Source organism: Dendrobates tinctorius, unplaced genomic scaffold, assembly GCF_039654945.1.
Source record: "Dendrobates tinctorius isolate UK_male_01 unplaced genomic scaffold, ASM3965494v1 ptg000202l, whole genome shotgun sequence".
Lineage (NCBI taxonomy): Eukaryota > Metazoa > Chordata > Amphibia > Anura > Dendrobatidae > Dendrobates > Dendrobates tinctorius.
This window is the reverse complement of record NW_027361869.1, coordinates 2,264,349-2,280,687: the sequence shown is the minus strand read 5'-3', so window position 1 is coordinate 2,280,687 and position 16,339 is coordinate 2,264,349. Positions and strand designations below refer to the sequence as shown.

General features: G+C 41.3%; 1 protein-coding gene across 1 annotated transcript in view; it reads right to left on the bottom strand.

Moving 5' to 3' along the window:
- Window positions 1–2,450: 2,450 nt before the first annotated feature.
- The window catches only part of NTN3 (netrin 3), a 97,157-nt gene continuing 83,268 nt past the window's right edge, over window positions 2,451–16,339 (bottom strand). The window contains exons 6-7 of the mRNA XM_073553584.1: window positions 10,005–10,079; window positions 2,451–6,108 (exon numbers count right to left, since the gene is read on the bottom strand). Coding sequence (XP_073409685.1) covers window positions 5,780–6,108; window positions 10,005–10,079 — 404 coding nt within the window. The 3' untranslated portion in view covers window positions 2,451–5,779. The remainder of the gene's footprint in view (window positions 6,109–10,004; window positions 10,080–16,339) is intronic.

Here is a 16,339-nt window from a genome sequence, read left to right as displayed (position 1 = left end):
TCCAGAATATTAGTGTAGTTTGTAGTTTTATGTAATGAAGCTTCAGAGTGTTTCTCCTACCTCCTGCTTGTGATAGATGTCTCCTTGTCAGCTCTTACAAGCAGGAGGCAGGGAGAGCAGTGTGAAGTTGCACCTCATAGGATACACAGTTCTTTATCCAGCTCTCACAGATAGTATAAACAGTCAGTAAGGGTAGTTGTACAACTGCAAGATCATTTTGTTCCTTTTGCTTGTATATAAATGGCCTCTATAAAACTTGACTGATATCTTCAGCTTTGTGGAGGCTATATATATTTCTTTATCAATATGTAGGAGGGATTTTTTTATTTTTGTACTCAGTTTTTTTGGAAGTAATATATTTATTTACATTTATTTATTTTTTTTAAACTATTTTTATTAATTTAACAATTTTAACAACAAGGAAACGGTACAGACAGTTACAGTATATTTATGACATTAAGCCAAAATCCCACCTTTTCCTCCCCCCCCCCTCCCATTCCTACAATCTTCATCATTGGAAAAGATTCCTTAAATTGGTGCGAGTCCACTGATGCTTTGTAGCAGGTACCATCTGATGCTCTCAAATTGCTTCTTAAGTCTGTTCCTAGATTCTGTATCCAAGGATGGAACAAAAAACGACCATCTGGTGAAGAACTTCTCTGTTAATTTTTCTTTTTTGGTCAAGGTTTCCAACCAGTCCATTTTAAACAGAAAATGAATTTTTGTCAATATTAACGATTTTGACGGAACATTTGAGTGTAACCATTGATGTAATATACTTTTCCTTACTGCTGAGGCCCAAATCACTAACATGGCTTTGGTGTGCTTTGGCAATACTCTTTGGGTCTCCTCTAAGATATTAAAAATAGCCCATTGTGGGGTAAGAGGGAACGTCAAAACCACTCAATTGTTGCATCTCAGAGTGGATATCACGCCATAACTTTTGAATTTTTGGACAATCCCACATATGATGGAAAATGTCAGTATTATGTAGACCACATTTTATACATTGATATAAATTTGTGGGAGACATTCTAGATTGGACGTGCGGGGTAATATAAGCCCTATGTAGCCATAATATGGCCATATCCGTATAACTATTATATGGAATAACTTTCCTTTTTGTCTCAGTAGCTTCTAATATATCTCCCACCTCCAGACCTTCCATGTCCCGTACCCATCTTGCCGGACCCGAGGTTTTGGCCTCCCTAGACCATATATGGTACTAGTTGACACCAATTTACATTTATTTTGTACTTAGCAAGGGTGTTTATCCTTTTTCATTCTTTTTTTTTTTATAATTTTTTAATTATATTTCAAAACTTTTTTTTCTAAATGGCTGATTGCTGCTTTCAATAGCTAAGCTAGAACCCTTCTCTGTCACAGTCGATGCAATAAGCGACCAGCCCCCTTCACACACAGCTGTGGTCGTATGCCGACACCAAAACGCTGTCACGACCGGAAGTGATGCTCCTCGCATCCATAATGCAGTGGCTACCAGATAATCAGACACACAATTACTCGTGCATTAACAGATCGATGTTTAATTCATGTATTAATATACAGCTGTATATCAACCCCTGAGGAAGAAGTGATTTGTACTTCGAAACGCGTTGGGAAAATGAATTAGACATCGATCTGTTAATACACGAGTAATTGTGTGTCATGTTAAGCAGCGCACTGAATCCATAAAAAAAGTTCCATTTAACTATATGTTTCAGCGGTCACTGGTTTGACCTATGGATGTGCAGCAGCTGACTGATAATTTCATGCGTTATACCTCTCCTATATCAGGTGAGTAGAATCTCAATACGTTTCTTACCCTGTTTATCGGATAAGACCCTATTTGCACTTTTTTACTGTCCTATAGTGTGAAACAGTGTACCAGATAATCAGGGCACTTGGCACAATTGATCCATGTCAGTAAGTCTGACTTCACGTGTCCGAGAATCGCAGTCCGAGAAGGATGGCGATTTCAATACCAACCCTATGGTCTCCTGGCACAAACTCAGTTGCCTCATGGTGGTCCGGGTATACTCAGGCCATAATATTTGAATGTGTGTGAAACCTGCCTAGCTTACGTAAATTCCATTTATGTATTTTCTCGGCTGGACACCCCGTTTAAACTAATCTGTGCCTTTTCTTCAATTTACTAATTTCATCTACTTTATTTTCTGCGTTACCTTCACCCTGGTAAACCCCTGCCGCCCTTTATCCTGTCTAAATATATCAGATATGCTGACACATCAAACAGCCATCTGTGAGCCAATTACATCAAAATTATGTTTTCAGAGATCATTTCCAGAATTATTTCAAACACACAAGGAACACATTGCAAAATAAAAAAAAAAAATTCAGGATCACATAAAAGCATTCTTTCCAAGGCACAAATTTATTTCACACTTGATACGTAGGAAATAAAGCGAAAGAAAAAAAAAACATACAAAGAGTCAGGTAAATCTTTTTTCTTTTTATTGAATGTGTTTCCATGTTGGAAAGGTGTTTACAAGGCAGGAGCCTGCTCCTTCGCCACAAAGAAAAAGGAATTTAGGATGTGGTGTAAGTAGATACAGTAATTGCTTCATTGATCGGAGTCAGAATGTCTAAATAAAATAATCTGGAAGGGTGGAAAAGGGTAAAGGTTTGGGTGGGCATCAGGACTCACAAGGCACTGTGCAGAAGAGGGTGGACAGTAAGGACATTCATACAGAGTCGGGGACCACCAAACTCCAGCTCATATTTGAGGGGTTGCTGTATTCTACTACCAAGTCAGCCCGCATATTTAGCAATAATTTGTAAAACTGGTGCTTTTCCCCTTTGCAATATTTTGTAATACTGTTTTCAGCAGCTGCAAATTAGAGGAATTCTGAGTCCCTCTAGAAAAAAAAAGTGTAAATTGGTGAAAATGCACCCAAATTTTTTCTCAAATTACGTAGAAATGTGAAGTACATGGTGCACATCAAATGTATTATTGGTTTTGGACACTTCTTACACTTAAGCTATAAAGTACCATTTTGAAATATGCTGTATAATTCTCCAAATCCATTAAAGAGAGGAAAATATATTGGTGTACAATCACAGATACCAGCCAATTGGAGGTGTAAGGCCTCAGGCCCATGTTAGTTTTTCTCATACAAGCTCTAATTGTGTTTTTTCAGCTATATCACTTATACCTATAATAGGGCCGTTCACACGTCCGTGATTTTTTGCCGAGAAACGTGTCGAATCAAAATCGGCAATGCAAAGCTATGGGCCATCTGAGTGCTGTGTGTTTTTCACAGACTGCTGGATAATAAAAGATAAAGAAACTTTTTGTTTGTTGCTTTGACCAAACTGTGATGTTAAAAACTGACACTTTGACCATACTCTGATGACACACTGATTAGGAAAACAAAACACTCATGGACCGATTTTCTCGTAGGAGGAAATTACTGATGTGTGAATGAAGCCTAAGGAAGGTTGTCTAAAACCCTGTTAATATCCTAATAATGGATCATCACACAAGGTATCCTCTCGAAACATATTTGTACCTGGATGTAATCAGCATTTTAATTGTAGTAGCTGGTGACTTAGAGTAGGATCGCCACTTTTTCTTTCCTCTAGTTTTGATAAAGTGACTAAAGTTATCCCCTATTGGTAGGATAAGGGATAACTTATTGATTGCTGGAGGTCCAACCACTGGGACCCTCACCGATCCCAAAAACTGCCTTAGATTTCCAGCAGTCCTGAATCGAATGAGGGGAGCAGTGGTGCGCATGTCAATTATTTTTTGGAGATCATTGCGACCACCAACAATCATTAAGTTATCTCCTTTCCTATCAGTAGGGGTAAGTTATATTCTTGGTACATCCCATTGAATATGTGGCAGGTTTGATTGAAGGGGTATTCCTATTTCTGACATGTATGGCATACGCATCTCTTTTCATTCACTACAATAGGAGGTCCAAATATTACCAAGCAAGCAGTTATCTCTGCATTGGCAGCACATGCTGGATATTCTCAACATAGTCGCAGGTCAACGGGGTATACCGTAAATGTCTGATAGATGCAGGTCCCACCTCTTGAACTTTATGTCTGTATTGATTGTTATTTTTGGACCTCCAGTCGTAGTAAATGAAAAGAGATGAACATTCACCGCCACCTCTCAGTTCACAGCAGCCTTGAGATGGGGATTGGAAAGGTGTGGATATGCCATAGATGTTTGAGAAGGGAACAGCCTTTTAATTCATGTCTTCTCCATTATGTAAAAGGGACTTAAGTAAAAAATATTCTACATTTACCGCATATATCTGCCATAAATTTTAAGATCAAATATTAATCAAATTTAATCAGTGCTCTGCCCACCTTTTACTCACTGCACGTCTCATAAATTGTGAAAAAAAGAGGGGGAAGAAAATAAGAATTTGCTCAAATCTTTGTCCAAATAATCAACAGCCAGTTATTTCCATTCTGGTTGTACAGGGGAAATACGCACCACAGTAGCAAATCGTCTGTTTACGTCGATTTTTAATCTAATTGCCCACTGGATGTGGCACATTTTTCCTGCTTACCACTTTCCATAAAATCCATAAAGAACTTTTATTCAGCAGATGAGTTGATGAGGGGATTCCCAAGCAACAGGCACGAAGAAAACATCTGCGTTCACCAAATATTCTATACATATGATACACACTAAATAAACAAGTACATAAACGTTGTAACGGTGGTTAAAATCACAGATATATTACTACAGAACACACATTGTATTATACACCCCGTCACTGCGTGCAGGACATGTCTAATGCATGATAATAGAAGATAATATACCGGCTTGTATGTTACACAATTTTGCATATCACAACACTTTTTTACACTCAAAATGAAATCCTCGAGTCCGTAGTTTTTGTTAAAAAAAACTTTTCGTTAAAAGGCAACATATACTGTGTCGCGCTGTTTGGCAGAGGCCGGATTATTGTACAAAGCTCTGCAGGTCTTCATTGCTAAATGCAATCCATACAGTTCCATAGAATGATCCGCAAGCAATCAGATCAGTTCAAAGGTGCTACAATTTGGGGGCAAATACTGTTTTATACTTTTTTTTTTTGCCCAGTATAAATTAGCAGCAGCCTTTCATTTTTTTTTCTCTTTCAGAAATTAAACTTGTCTCCCGTTTTGAGAGACATTAGCATTTTGCGATGTGATGTCCCGAGACGATTTTACTTAAACCTTCTCAAATTTCTTACAATTTGAGGACAAAAATCAGTACTTATATTTTTAGAGCTTAGATATTTTTCCCATCAGGATAAAAGAATGAAGAGTTGATCTTTGGGTAAACAATACAGATCACAAAAAAAAAAAATAAAGTTAAAACCATCTGGTTTCCAGAGTTCAAACACATTATAGGCCTCAGAAATGAGTGACACCAGGTCACAGCTTGAGAACTGTCATTGTCCTTTTTAAATTATTCTGCGTTTTGTCATTTTTTGTCGTTGACCCCAATAATAGAGATCTGAAAACCGAGATTAGTGTCTAACATGCTCGGGGTGGCGAGTCGACTGCCAGATCATGGACGATATTGGCGCTTTTGTCTCTTGCTTTGGACATTGCAGATCTATTGATGGACTATTAATGTAACCCTATCGGTGGGTGAGTCCTTCTGCATAGGTGGATCTTGCCTAAGCTGTACTTTTGCTCTCACCTACACTCTCAATCTTGGGTGAGACCGACATGTTGCGAGGTTCCAAGCATTGGAAGTTGTGTATATATATACAGAATTAAAGTTCTCTTCTTAAGACAACCCTCATGGTTTTACACATTTTCCTTTCTTTTCTTTGCGCTGTAGTTTCCGCAGGCGCCTGGTCCAAGCGTCCCTCCATTGGATCACCATGCTGTTTTTGTCAGCTGTAAGTCCCGGCCTATCTCCTTGACCTTCGCCGCTGCCCATCACTAAGTATCGGCGGCTCAGCAAGATCTTAGGGCATTTGCAGGAGAGATCTTTTATGTGTATCCAGAGTATACTATCTCCACGTTTTACTCGGTCATCTCGGCATTTGTAGACCGAAAGGACGTTGACGGTAAATTTCGCCCAGGAACCGACCATCTCCATCTCCAAAACATTCACCTGCACCACTGAAGGGAAAAGATTGGAAGAAAATTATAGTTTTATATATATATATATCGTATGGGGTAACACAAACTTTACAGGTTATTTTCATCTGTGATATGCCATGAATGTCCTTTTAGATGGGATCTGTATTGAAAACAGGGCTCAATCAAAGCTTCGCTGTCCGTGGAAAGGTGTCTGTTGTGTTCAAATGATAAAAGTGCGTGTGTGGCCATTCTTAATACCCTTCTTGTCACCTATGTAATATTTGGGTTACATGACTGTCCAGGGTCCAGGCTCTTCTCCCTTCACCCCGGTTCACTAAACTCTCTTGTGCACCATGTGATCATCTTCCTAGGCCTCTATAAGGCATACCAAGACACACACCTGTGTCATGGCATTAAGACCCTTCATTTTCTTGTTCTCAGTTTTCTGGCCACCTTCAGCTTGCAGAACTTCTTCCTTTTCCTGGTCTTCCAGAACCTATGCAATCTGTTCCTGGTCTCCTATCCTTTTGCGGTTTCCTGGACTTCTACTACATTTTCCCGGTCATTCAGAACCTCTGCTACCTGTTTCCAGTCTTCCAGGACCTCTACTATCTGTTCCTGATCATCCAGAACCTTTGCTACCTGTCTGTGGTCTCCAGGACCTCTGCTACCTGTTCTGGAACTCCTGTCTGTGGTCTCCTGTACCTCTGCTACCTGTTCTGGAACTCCTGCCTGTCTGCAGTCTCCTGTACCTCTGCTACCTGTTTCCCGCATGCCTGGTGGCCCATATACCCATCCAGACTTTGTGCTTTGAGGATCCACCTCACCTAGTGAGCCAAACAATCAGACAGATGGATTTTGCCGGTTTGTGGGAACTTATAACATCCTACCAGAGAGAGGACAATAGATAGAGCATGCACCTTTCACCAATCCAGCGACTGCTGCGAGTGACGTGGCCCTTTTTTCGGGATAGATAAGAGTCCCTGTAGTTGACCCGCGGATATGCCAGAAATATCCCAGATAAAACAATCCTTTTAACCTATATAACAAAATTTTAGGCATTTATAGATATTTCACTGTTTTCCCCTAATCTCTTGCAGAATTTTCCGTGAATATGGCTTGCAGAAATCCAAGCACATTCACATGTATAGAACAAGTTTATGGAATAAGTTTCATTTAAAAATAAAACATGAACCCTTTGCCATTGCATCACGTAGATGACCATTACACCGGGGCAGGGGGGATTCATTCACATAGGTAATAACTTGATTTATCATCCCAGCACATAATATCTCTTGTTTGCGCTAAATGAGGTACCAAGCGCTGAGGTTATGGTATGAGCCCACTACCCCCCACTTTTAAAAAAAGAAAAAAAAAGCTCTATTTATCAGTGGGAGGTCTTTGTCTCTCTGACAGGGACAGCTTGGGGAGGCCTGGTTCAGACTTTCTCGTCTCACAGTGCCATAACGCCTTCTCTATTCTCCGCACGCCAAGAGTCCCTGCCATACATCAATGTGTTGCTTCCCCTCTGCGCTCAGGATGAATGGTCACCGTGTCACACTGATTAGGGGCCATCAGTCTACGTCCAATGGTTGAACAGCCAGGTGATTATTAGCATCTCATTAGCATATTGCTCCCTCCCATGGATTTTTTTTTTTTTTTTTAAAGGGGGGGATGCAATATCCTTTTTAACATTTCTGGCAGACAGAGAATGGGACAGGAATGAAAAGAAATAGGGAGAGGGAAGGGAGTATGTGAAATAGGGAGAGGTGGAATCAGACCGTCCTAGGAATTAAAAGGCGAGAGAGGGTCTCCTCTCACCCTAATGAGGATACAGTCCTTTTATAACCCGAGTGTGGGGGGGCAAATCTCCCCTCTTTGTGCCTCTCTTAACTCCTCTATGGCCGAACAGTCCTGGAATGTCAATGCTTTGGGCTGTCAAAAGGCCAGTGATGGGAAGAACACAAAGAAAAAGTAGTATAAATGTGGGTTATATAAGAATATGGTATATCTGTTTAAACTGGTTGCACATTCTTTCACTTTTTGGACTTTATACAGCACTAAAAAAAAAAAAAACTTTTGGAAACTAGTATATAGCGACCCCTTTACCCCATACTCACATTGAGGTCTTTGATTAGTAATCAGTCACTGACCTCGTAGCCATTTTTACCCCTGAATTGCTCCGAAGCTCTGGCCCATTCTATCACATCCACTCAGCGTTGTACATTATAAAAAAACCCACCGGCGTAACAAACCAGGCGGTCGTATAGCTGTAGAATCACAAGTAGTGTCCTGTGCCCGCAGGGGCTACTACAGGCATCAGATTCAAAGTTATTCTAATATAATTTCTTTAGCCAGTTTTTAAGACCACTGCCTGCTGTCATGTAAATCATTACGGGGCGCATGTGCAGTAACCTGCCGCCACCACTATACAGTTGATGGAGCCGTTCTGTGCAGCTTCACAACTGAGCACAGCCTGGTGTTGGGAATAGTTTACCTGTAGTGTCAAAATAGTCCCGAACACCCCCTTTAAGTCTCCATTGACTTTATTCTAGTAGTGCCCTTCGGAGATGTATACATAAGGAGTATTCCTTAAAGGGTTATTCTCATTTTCATAAACAGGTATTTTCAGATAGGCCTTGTAAATTAAAAAAAAATTACTGTGAATTCACATTTTCAGTTATCTCAAGATATTAATGCTTTTGTTTTCATTTACTAAAAGCTTTTTACCTTGGAGACCGACCGCTGCTCGACAGTAGGAAATGCGCAGTGCTTACAAGCTCTTTTCTGTTGAGCTTGTAAGCACTGTTTGAAACTGTCCGGTGTCACTGGAGCGCACTGTTACCTCCTAATTCCGGCCAGCTTTAGCTCAGAGCGTACAAGCTAGAGAGAATTGGTGGTTCGTCTCCTAGGCAACAAGCTGTAAACAAATGAAAAGAAAGATGTTAATTTCTCAAGAACAGCTGCAAATTTTAATAAGCAATAAAATGCAAAAGTGCTTGTTATTTCAAGCTCTATTCGACAAAATGCACATCCACGAGTTAGGTGCTGAATACTGTTATAGATTTTTAGTAGGGACCCGGGAACTACGGGCAGAATGAACCCATTGTCCCCGAACATGAAAGATATGCCTTCGCCTCAGCGCACCTTTCTGATATTGAGCACCATCTCGCCCACAATATATATACAGTTGTGCTCAAAAGTTTACATACCCAGGCAGAATTTTTGCTTTCTTGGTCTTTTTTCAGAGACTATGAATAATAACACCAAAACTTTTTGCTTTGCATCCCAAACAATTTTCCTGGCAGTTGTGGACGAAATTTTTGTTGGTCTACATGACTATGATCTTGTTTTTACAGAGACCCTAATTTTCCACTTGTTAATCACAGTTTGAACGCTGCTCACTGGCATTATCAATTCCTTGGATATCTTTTTGTATCCCTTTCCTGTTTTATACAGTTCAACTACCTTTTCCTGTAGATCCATTGATAATTCTTTTGCTTTCCCCATGACTCACAATCCAGAAACGTCAGTGGCTGGATGAAAGATGCAAGAGTCTGTCTGGATCCCAGAAACTCACTCAGCTTTTATGCACACACTCTGATTACAAGCAAACAGGTCACAGGTGAGGATGTTACATTTAGTAGCCATTCAAACCCATTTGTGTCAACTTCTGTGCATGATATCAGGCCAAAATCACCAGGGTATGTAAACATTTGATCAAGGTCATTTGGATGTTTTGGGTTGTCATTGTGTTTTCTCTTTTTCAATCACAGTAGTTTGACAATAAATGCCTTCACCCAACCACTAACTATGAGTGGAGAAAAAGTTTTGGTGTTATCATTCATCTTCTCTGAAAAAAGGCCAAGAAAGCAAAAATTCTGCTGGGGTATGTAAACTTTTGAGCACAACTATGAACTGAGTATGTTTCTTACCAAAGTCTTTCTTGCAGTATTTCTTCAGATTGATTTTATAATTCCCTTTCGGAGGCTTGCAGTACTGTTCACAATCTAAAAAAATACAGAAGAGGGTTATTACAGTAAGGTTTATAATTCAGGCAGAAGAAATATTTCCAAGTTCTGCATATTAGGACGATATTACTAGTCTGCATATGGCGTAACGTAGCCTTGTCCGTAGTGAAGGGTATACGGATTTGAAGTATTTTGTACAGAAGTGCAGCTGTCAGTAGATCAGGAGGGTTAACCGACCAGCAACATACGGAATACCGGAGGTGGTCTATTCCTTCACGTGCAGCTCCAAAACCATCAATATATGCGTCCTCCAGATGTAACAGTCCAGTCCGTGTACTTGTCTGCACGACTTGCTGATATGAGCTGACTCTTATTATTATTTTGTGCCATTACCTTGTTTAATGTTTAATTTGCTTTGAAAGTGATAGAAATGCAAAACAAAAACTAAAAAAAAAAAACAGAAGCTCCCCCCTCACACCCTATAAAAAGCCTTGGGACTAAGCCAGGGTGAAAAGGCCATCTGTTGTAGGGTGGAGGGCATTCAGTGTGCCAGGGACTCGTGCCAGGGTGACATTAGGATTCCTGGCACATGCCATGCTAACGCTGGGCACAGGCAGGTACAGCTTGTCATGTAAAGAGCTGCAGCTGGATCACCTGGTATATAATGCCGATTACAAACACTAATTATTTAATTCACGGAGAGAGATTTATTAAAAGGGCTATAAAGCTGGTAAAAAAAGACAAAATCCGAGCGTTCTGAAAAGGGTCAAGGTCGTAGCTTTATTTTTAGGAATTACGTAATTCTTCATTTGTCACGTGGCATCACAGTTGTACTTAATGTCATGCTTGATAGTTCAGTCAGACCTCCACCAGGGCGGCGACACTGGCCCTAACCGTGCACTCTACGATGCTGCAGGCAAAGGCAGCTGTGCCTCTGCAACATCGGGGGGGGGGGGGGGCGCCGTTACCTAGAAGCTGATCTTATTTGGCTACCCGGCCGGCTTCAAAGCTGCTCTGCTTGCCTAGGAAACTGGCCACCGCTGATAAGACTGCAGAAGTGGCCGACAACAAAGGCAACGACCAGTAAACTAAAGAAGAAAAAATTCTTATGAACAGAGAAGATTTTGTAATAAAAAAGTATGTATTGAAAATTAGCAGCATACTATATTCCTGCAGAACGTGTAGCACAGACTTTTCAGTGATTGTTGGATTTTGGCAGGGAAAAGTTAATTCCAGTAATCTGGATTCGGTTCTGGTCTGTGGCAGGACCTCCTCAGATCCCAGCATCATAGCGTTCATTCAGCTAGAGAGGAAATCAGCTTATAAACGACAAGCCCCATTATACACCTAACCTCCTTCTTATCTCATAATCCAATTACTGTGTGGTCAAAAATAATCTAGATAACCTTGATAATTCCTACTGCCGGCCTGACACCTATTTACAATAGCGATGTATCGGACTAACCCTAAACTGACTCTAAAAGTGGCGACTTTTCATGTGATACAACCAGTAAGGAGCCTTTGTGATTGTGTAACATTTATTTTCCGCTATCACAAAGAAAGGATGAAAGGTTAATTACTGGGAATGGAAGTTTTTGAGAGACCAATAGCAAAAAAAGTGCATCATTACAATTATTCCGATTCGACATATGGACACTAAATAAATAAGAATTAAATGTTATGTCTCCGCTCCAGGATTGATGCCATCTAAAAATGCAAGGAAACTATTCTGGCAAGTTTTTCAGTAGTTCTTTCAAGGACCATTTGGTGGAAAAAGGAGATGTATTATCGTCCCGTGGTGCAAAAGCGGGGGGCAGCAATAGAAAGAGCTGACACTTACTGTGGCGATGGGGGCAAGGGTTGAGGTTTGGGTATAGGGTGCCTACTAAGATACATGCCACCTGTTCCTTCTACCTGTTGGCGCTGTCGTCCAGCAGATTGCTGTATCCACCATATATTTCGGGAATGTTCTATCCTACTACCTTTCTGGATAGAAGTATGGAGAATTATGTCCACGTTTACGGACTATGCTATCCCTTTTTCACGGTACATCGACACAACATTCCCCAGAAGATCTCCTGCCGCTCTGTTTTGCACCATTTTGTTAAAGCCGCAAAATCGTTAGTCCCAGCGCTTTTGAGATGCCAGGAACTTTCTACGCTCAAATTGTGGCTTCAGAGAGTACAAGATTTACATCAATTGAAGATCAACCGCCATGACATATTCTGCCGCATCTTTCACACAAGCTTTCTTTCATTTAGAAAGTGTATAACTTATATTAAAGGTTATTGGGTAGGATCAATGTAGTGGACATAAATGTCTTCCTCTATGATCAGTGCCATTACTGTTCAGGGCAGCGTGGCGGATCACTGTTATTTTGCAGTCCTGGAGTCAAATCTGACCAAGGACATCTTCTGCTTGGTAATTGCACATTCTCCCCGTGTTTTTGTGGGTTTCTTCTTATGTTTTACTAACAGATTACGTAATTCTGAATTAATATTGTGAGCCCCAGTGGGGTGAGGGACTGATGTGGGTGATTGCAATCTCTGTACACCGATACGGAATGTGTTGGCGTTATATTTAGATAAAACAAAATAAGTCATTTTGTCGTGGTATTTTCTGCAAAGTCCCCTTCAGCCGGGACCGTGCCAAGGCGCAGGTTGCTTCCCCCTCTTCTTGGTATGTTACTGCACCCTTGCTGAGATTTTGACTTTTAGTTTATAGCTAGTTCTAGCTTAATTTTCCTGCGTTAGCCAAGGGGTTAACAGTATCATTATTTCCGCTGGGAGATTTAGTTTCAGAAAATGAGGGGAGAACTTCTCAAAAATGTCAACGCAAACAGAGCTGAACAGGCCTCCACCCTGACTGCAGGACGGAGAAGGGGGAGCGGACCCCTCTCGGAGGTAGATGGAAGCGTGATCCTGGGCTGCTGCCTCACCTTGCTGCCGTATTGCTGCATCAGCCTTATCTGCTTTATAGGTTGTGTATGAGACTGATCTTTTAAAGGGGGTTGTGTAACTAAAGATACGGAGAGCATGTCACCGATTGATGTTGGCTTGCCTTTGCTTTACTCAGAGGCTGCGTGGTTATCCATCCAATTTTGCCCCTTTTAGAGATTAGTGGGGTCACAGCTTAGGACCACCACCAGGATTGACATTATTGGCATATTCTTGCAAGGCAGCCCTATATTGAGCGTTCTGTTTAGTATTCGCCCTTTTTTTATTTTTCAGGAAAAATTTAATTATTAGAACTAGAAGAGGGAAATTTAGTAAAAAAAATTAGTAAGAAAATGATCACAATAAATGAACATGGAATGAATGCTGGAGAACTGAGTACTGAGTGAGGAGTGCTCCATACTGGTGGTGTCTGTCATGGTGGTCTTCAGTTTCTGTGCTAAGTATAAAGGAGTGTGCATTCGAGAAGTTTTGCTATGCTGATATCTGAGAGCTGGATATTTCTGTATTGCTAGAAATCTGCTGAATATAGTAAATTATGGAGGAAAGACCCTATACATACACATGATGTACAGTGGAAGCTCGCAGAAGGCCTGGTAGTGATGGGGTTAACATATCCCGACCACAAGAATGTTCTGTGTAAGATTTCTGACCAGCAACCACTTCCCCTCCCTGATCCTCAGACCGATCATGAGAGAGCAATGGGTACATGGTACTCCAGCATCCAACCACACGTGGGCAGTGACTACCCCACAGACCCACTAGTGCTCTTCTTAACCCTTCAGCACCAGACGTCTATCTGCCTGTGCAATAGCTGCACAAAACCTCACCGCACAGTACACTTGTACTGCTCCAATAAAAAAGTTGGGCAAAATTCAAAAAGCAAATGTCGTTTATATGACGTCACATACCGTGGTTATCCTCAAAGGCCCTTTTCACACGGCTCATGTACGCAGACCGCTTTTTGTCCATGTACCGCTTGGTTTCTTCCTATGAAGCAGTTATCTCAGGTCAACCCGGGTTTTCCGATGCGAGAACAGATGTTTGAGACCGGTCTAAGAAGGATGGGGCACCTGTATTTCAGTATGCCTAATCCTTTTGTTCTAAAGCCGCTATCAGAAGTGTCTAAAAGCTGATGGAACACATGCGTGCTCTGTAGAGGCGTGCGTGCGTTTGTATCGGGGGTTTATGATGGAAAACTGTTGAACCTACATCTATCTTGAGTGTTGGCCACCAATAAGGGGAATCTGTCACCCTTTTTTTGAGATTTCATATAATGATATCATTCAATTGTGTGTCACATAAGGATTCTCTTAGTACTTTTGCTTCGCCCTGACCCCGCACCTTTCATGCATAAATACCTTTTTTATGTCGGTTCAGATGTATGTAAACTGCCCGCTGTCCGGTCCGCTGGGCGGGGCTTATTCACCTGTCCCCCCCCCCCCGTCTTGCTCTACACAAGAAGAAATGCATAGAGCAAGATGGGGGGGAGCAGGTGAATAAGCCCCGCCCAGCGGACCGGACAGCGGCAGTTTACATACATCTGAACCGATATAAAAAAGGTATTTATGCATGAAAGGTGCGGGGTCAGGGGGAAGCCAAAGTACTAAGAGAATCCTTATGTGACACACAATTGAATGATATCATTATATGATATCTCAAAAAAGGGGTGACAGATTCCCTTTAAAGGGCATCTGTCAGTAGGATGAACCCTCCTAAGCCGTCTGCATGGGCATGTAGGTCATAGGAAGCTGAATAAAAAGGTACCTTGATATCTGTGATCTGATCTCTTATTCCAGAGAAATCCACATTTTTCTTAATATGTAAATGAGCTGTTGAGATCTATAGGCCGGACCTGCTGCTCAGGTCGTTGTTGATTGGCAGCAATGGTGACGTTACATTGAAAGCTCTGAAGCCAATCACTGAGCTCAGCTTGGCATACCTGCTGATGTAGAGGGCATGAGCCGCTGAGCCCAGCAATAGTTTGCAACGGTAACATCACGCCGCTGCAGCTTATCAACAAACACTGGAGAGGCATTACTGGACGCGGGGAAGATGAGTAAGAGATTACTTTGTCATTTTTTAGCAGCTACTTAGTGTTATAGATGCACGCGTAAACGGCCATGGGGAATTATTTACCTGACACTCCGTACTACAATAGGTCATTTACTTGGCCAGTGACATTCGTGGTATAAATCTATACATTATTTGTGAGAGGTAAATAATCTCTTATATCTGTAATTCCCATTTAAAAGTGTTTCCACTCTGCAATTTAAAGGGAATCCATCAGCAGGTTTATGTCCTCTGCTGCAGATCTAGCAAAGCTCAGAATACTGAGCGCTGTAAACCCACATCACTGATTTGCTGCTTTCTGTGTCCACTGTATATTGACATTAAGCTGCCAATCCGTGATGTGGGCGAGGCTACAAAGAGCAGGAGGACTACAAGGCACAAGACATCTAGTCCTGTAGCGATAGTATCCTGATGATAAAACATTGATTTTAATGAAACAGCAGCACACATCCTAGTAAGTGACACATCGCTGGAAATCAGGCTCTCAGCCCCTACATCGTTTTGCTCTCAAAGTATAAATCTGCTGACAATTTATGTTTAAAGGGGTATTCCTGTCTGCAAAAATTAAGCAGGACACAAGCTCGACTGGCTGCTCCCCTCAAGTCCTCCTGGCTGCAGTCTCTTGTGTCCAGGGGAGAACTAGAAGAAGACAGTGGATATTAGGGGGTCCCACTATGATCTAAAAATTATCACCTATGCATTGATCATTATTCTAGTTTGGAATACCCTTTTAAATATACGACAATGAGCTGCAATACCACAAATCTAAGTGGTGCAGTTTCTGGGCCCATTTTTTTAGAATTACTTACCGTACATCCCATTTCCATTTACTATTTCCCTTCCTTTTTCATCTTCCGCTATGGTAAATTCAGCCCATTGTGTTTTAATCTGTGCTTCGGTTTTGTTTTCCCACTCTTTTTATGATTGTCCTCGCTGACTTATTTCTTTTGATTATCCCTTTTTGCCGCCCCTGAACTTTCTCCCCTTCAATCTCCTGGATTTCTGCAGCTTGGTAAATACCTCACTGTCATAACTGTCCTCACATGACTGATGCAGGGAATAATACAAAACTTCTGCAAAATCCCTGTAAGATGACTATTGTTTTCCTTCTTCTGACATTTAGTCACCCTCCCCTTGAACTAAGTGTCCTTTCCTTCCTTCTTCATTTCAAGTTTTTATTATATTTGGGAGAGGGGCCAGGACGAGTTAACCCATTGCTTTGCATGCTCCCACCCCCTGCGGCCTGGCATATTCTCTGGCGATGAGCCTGGA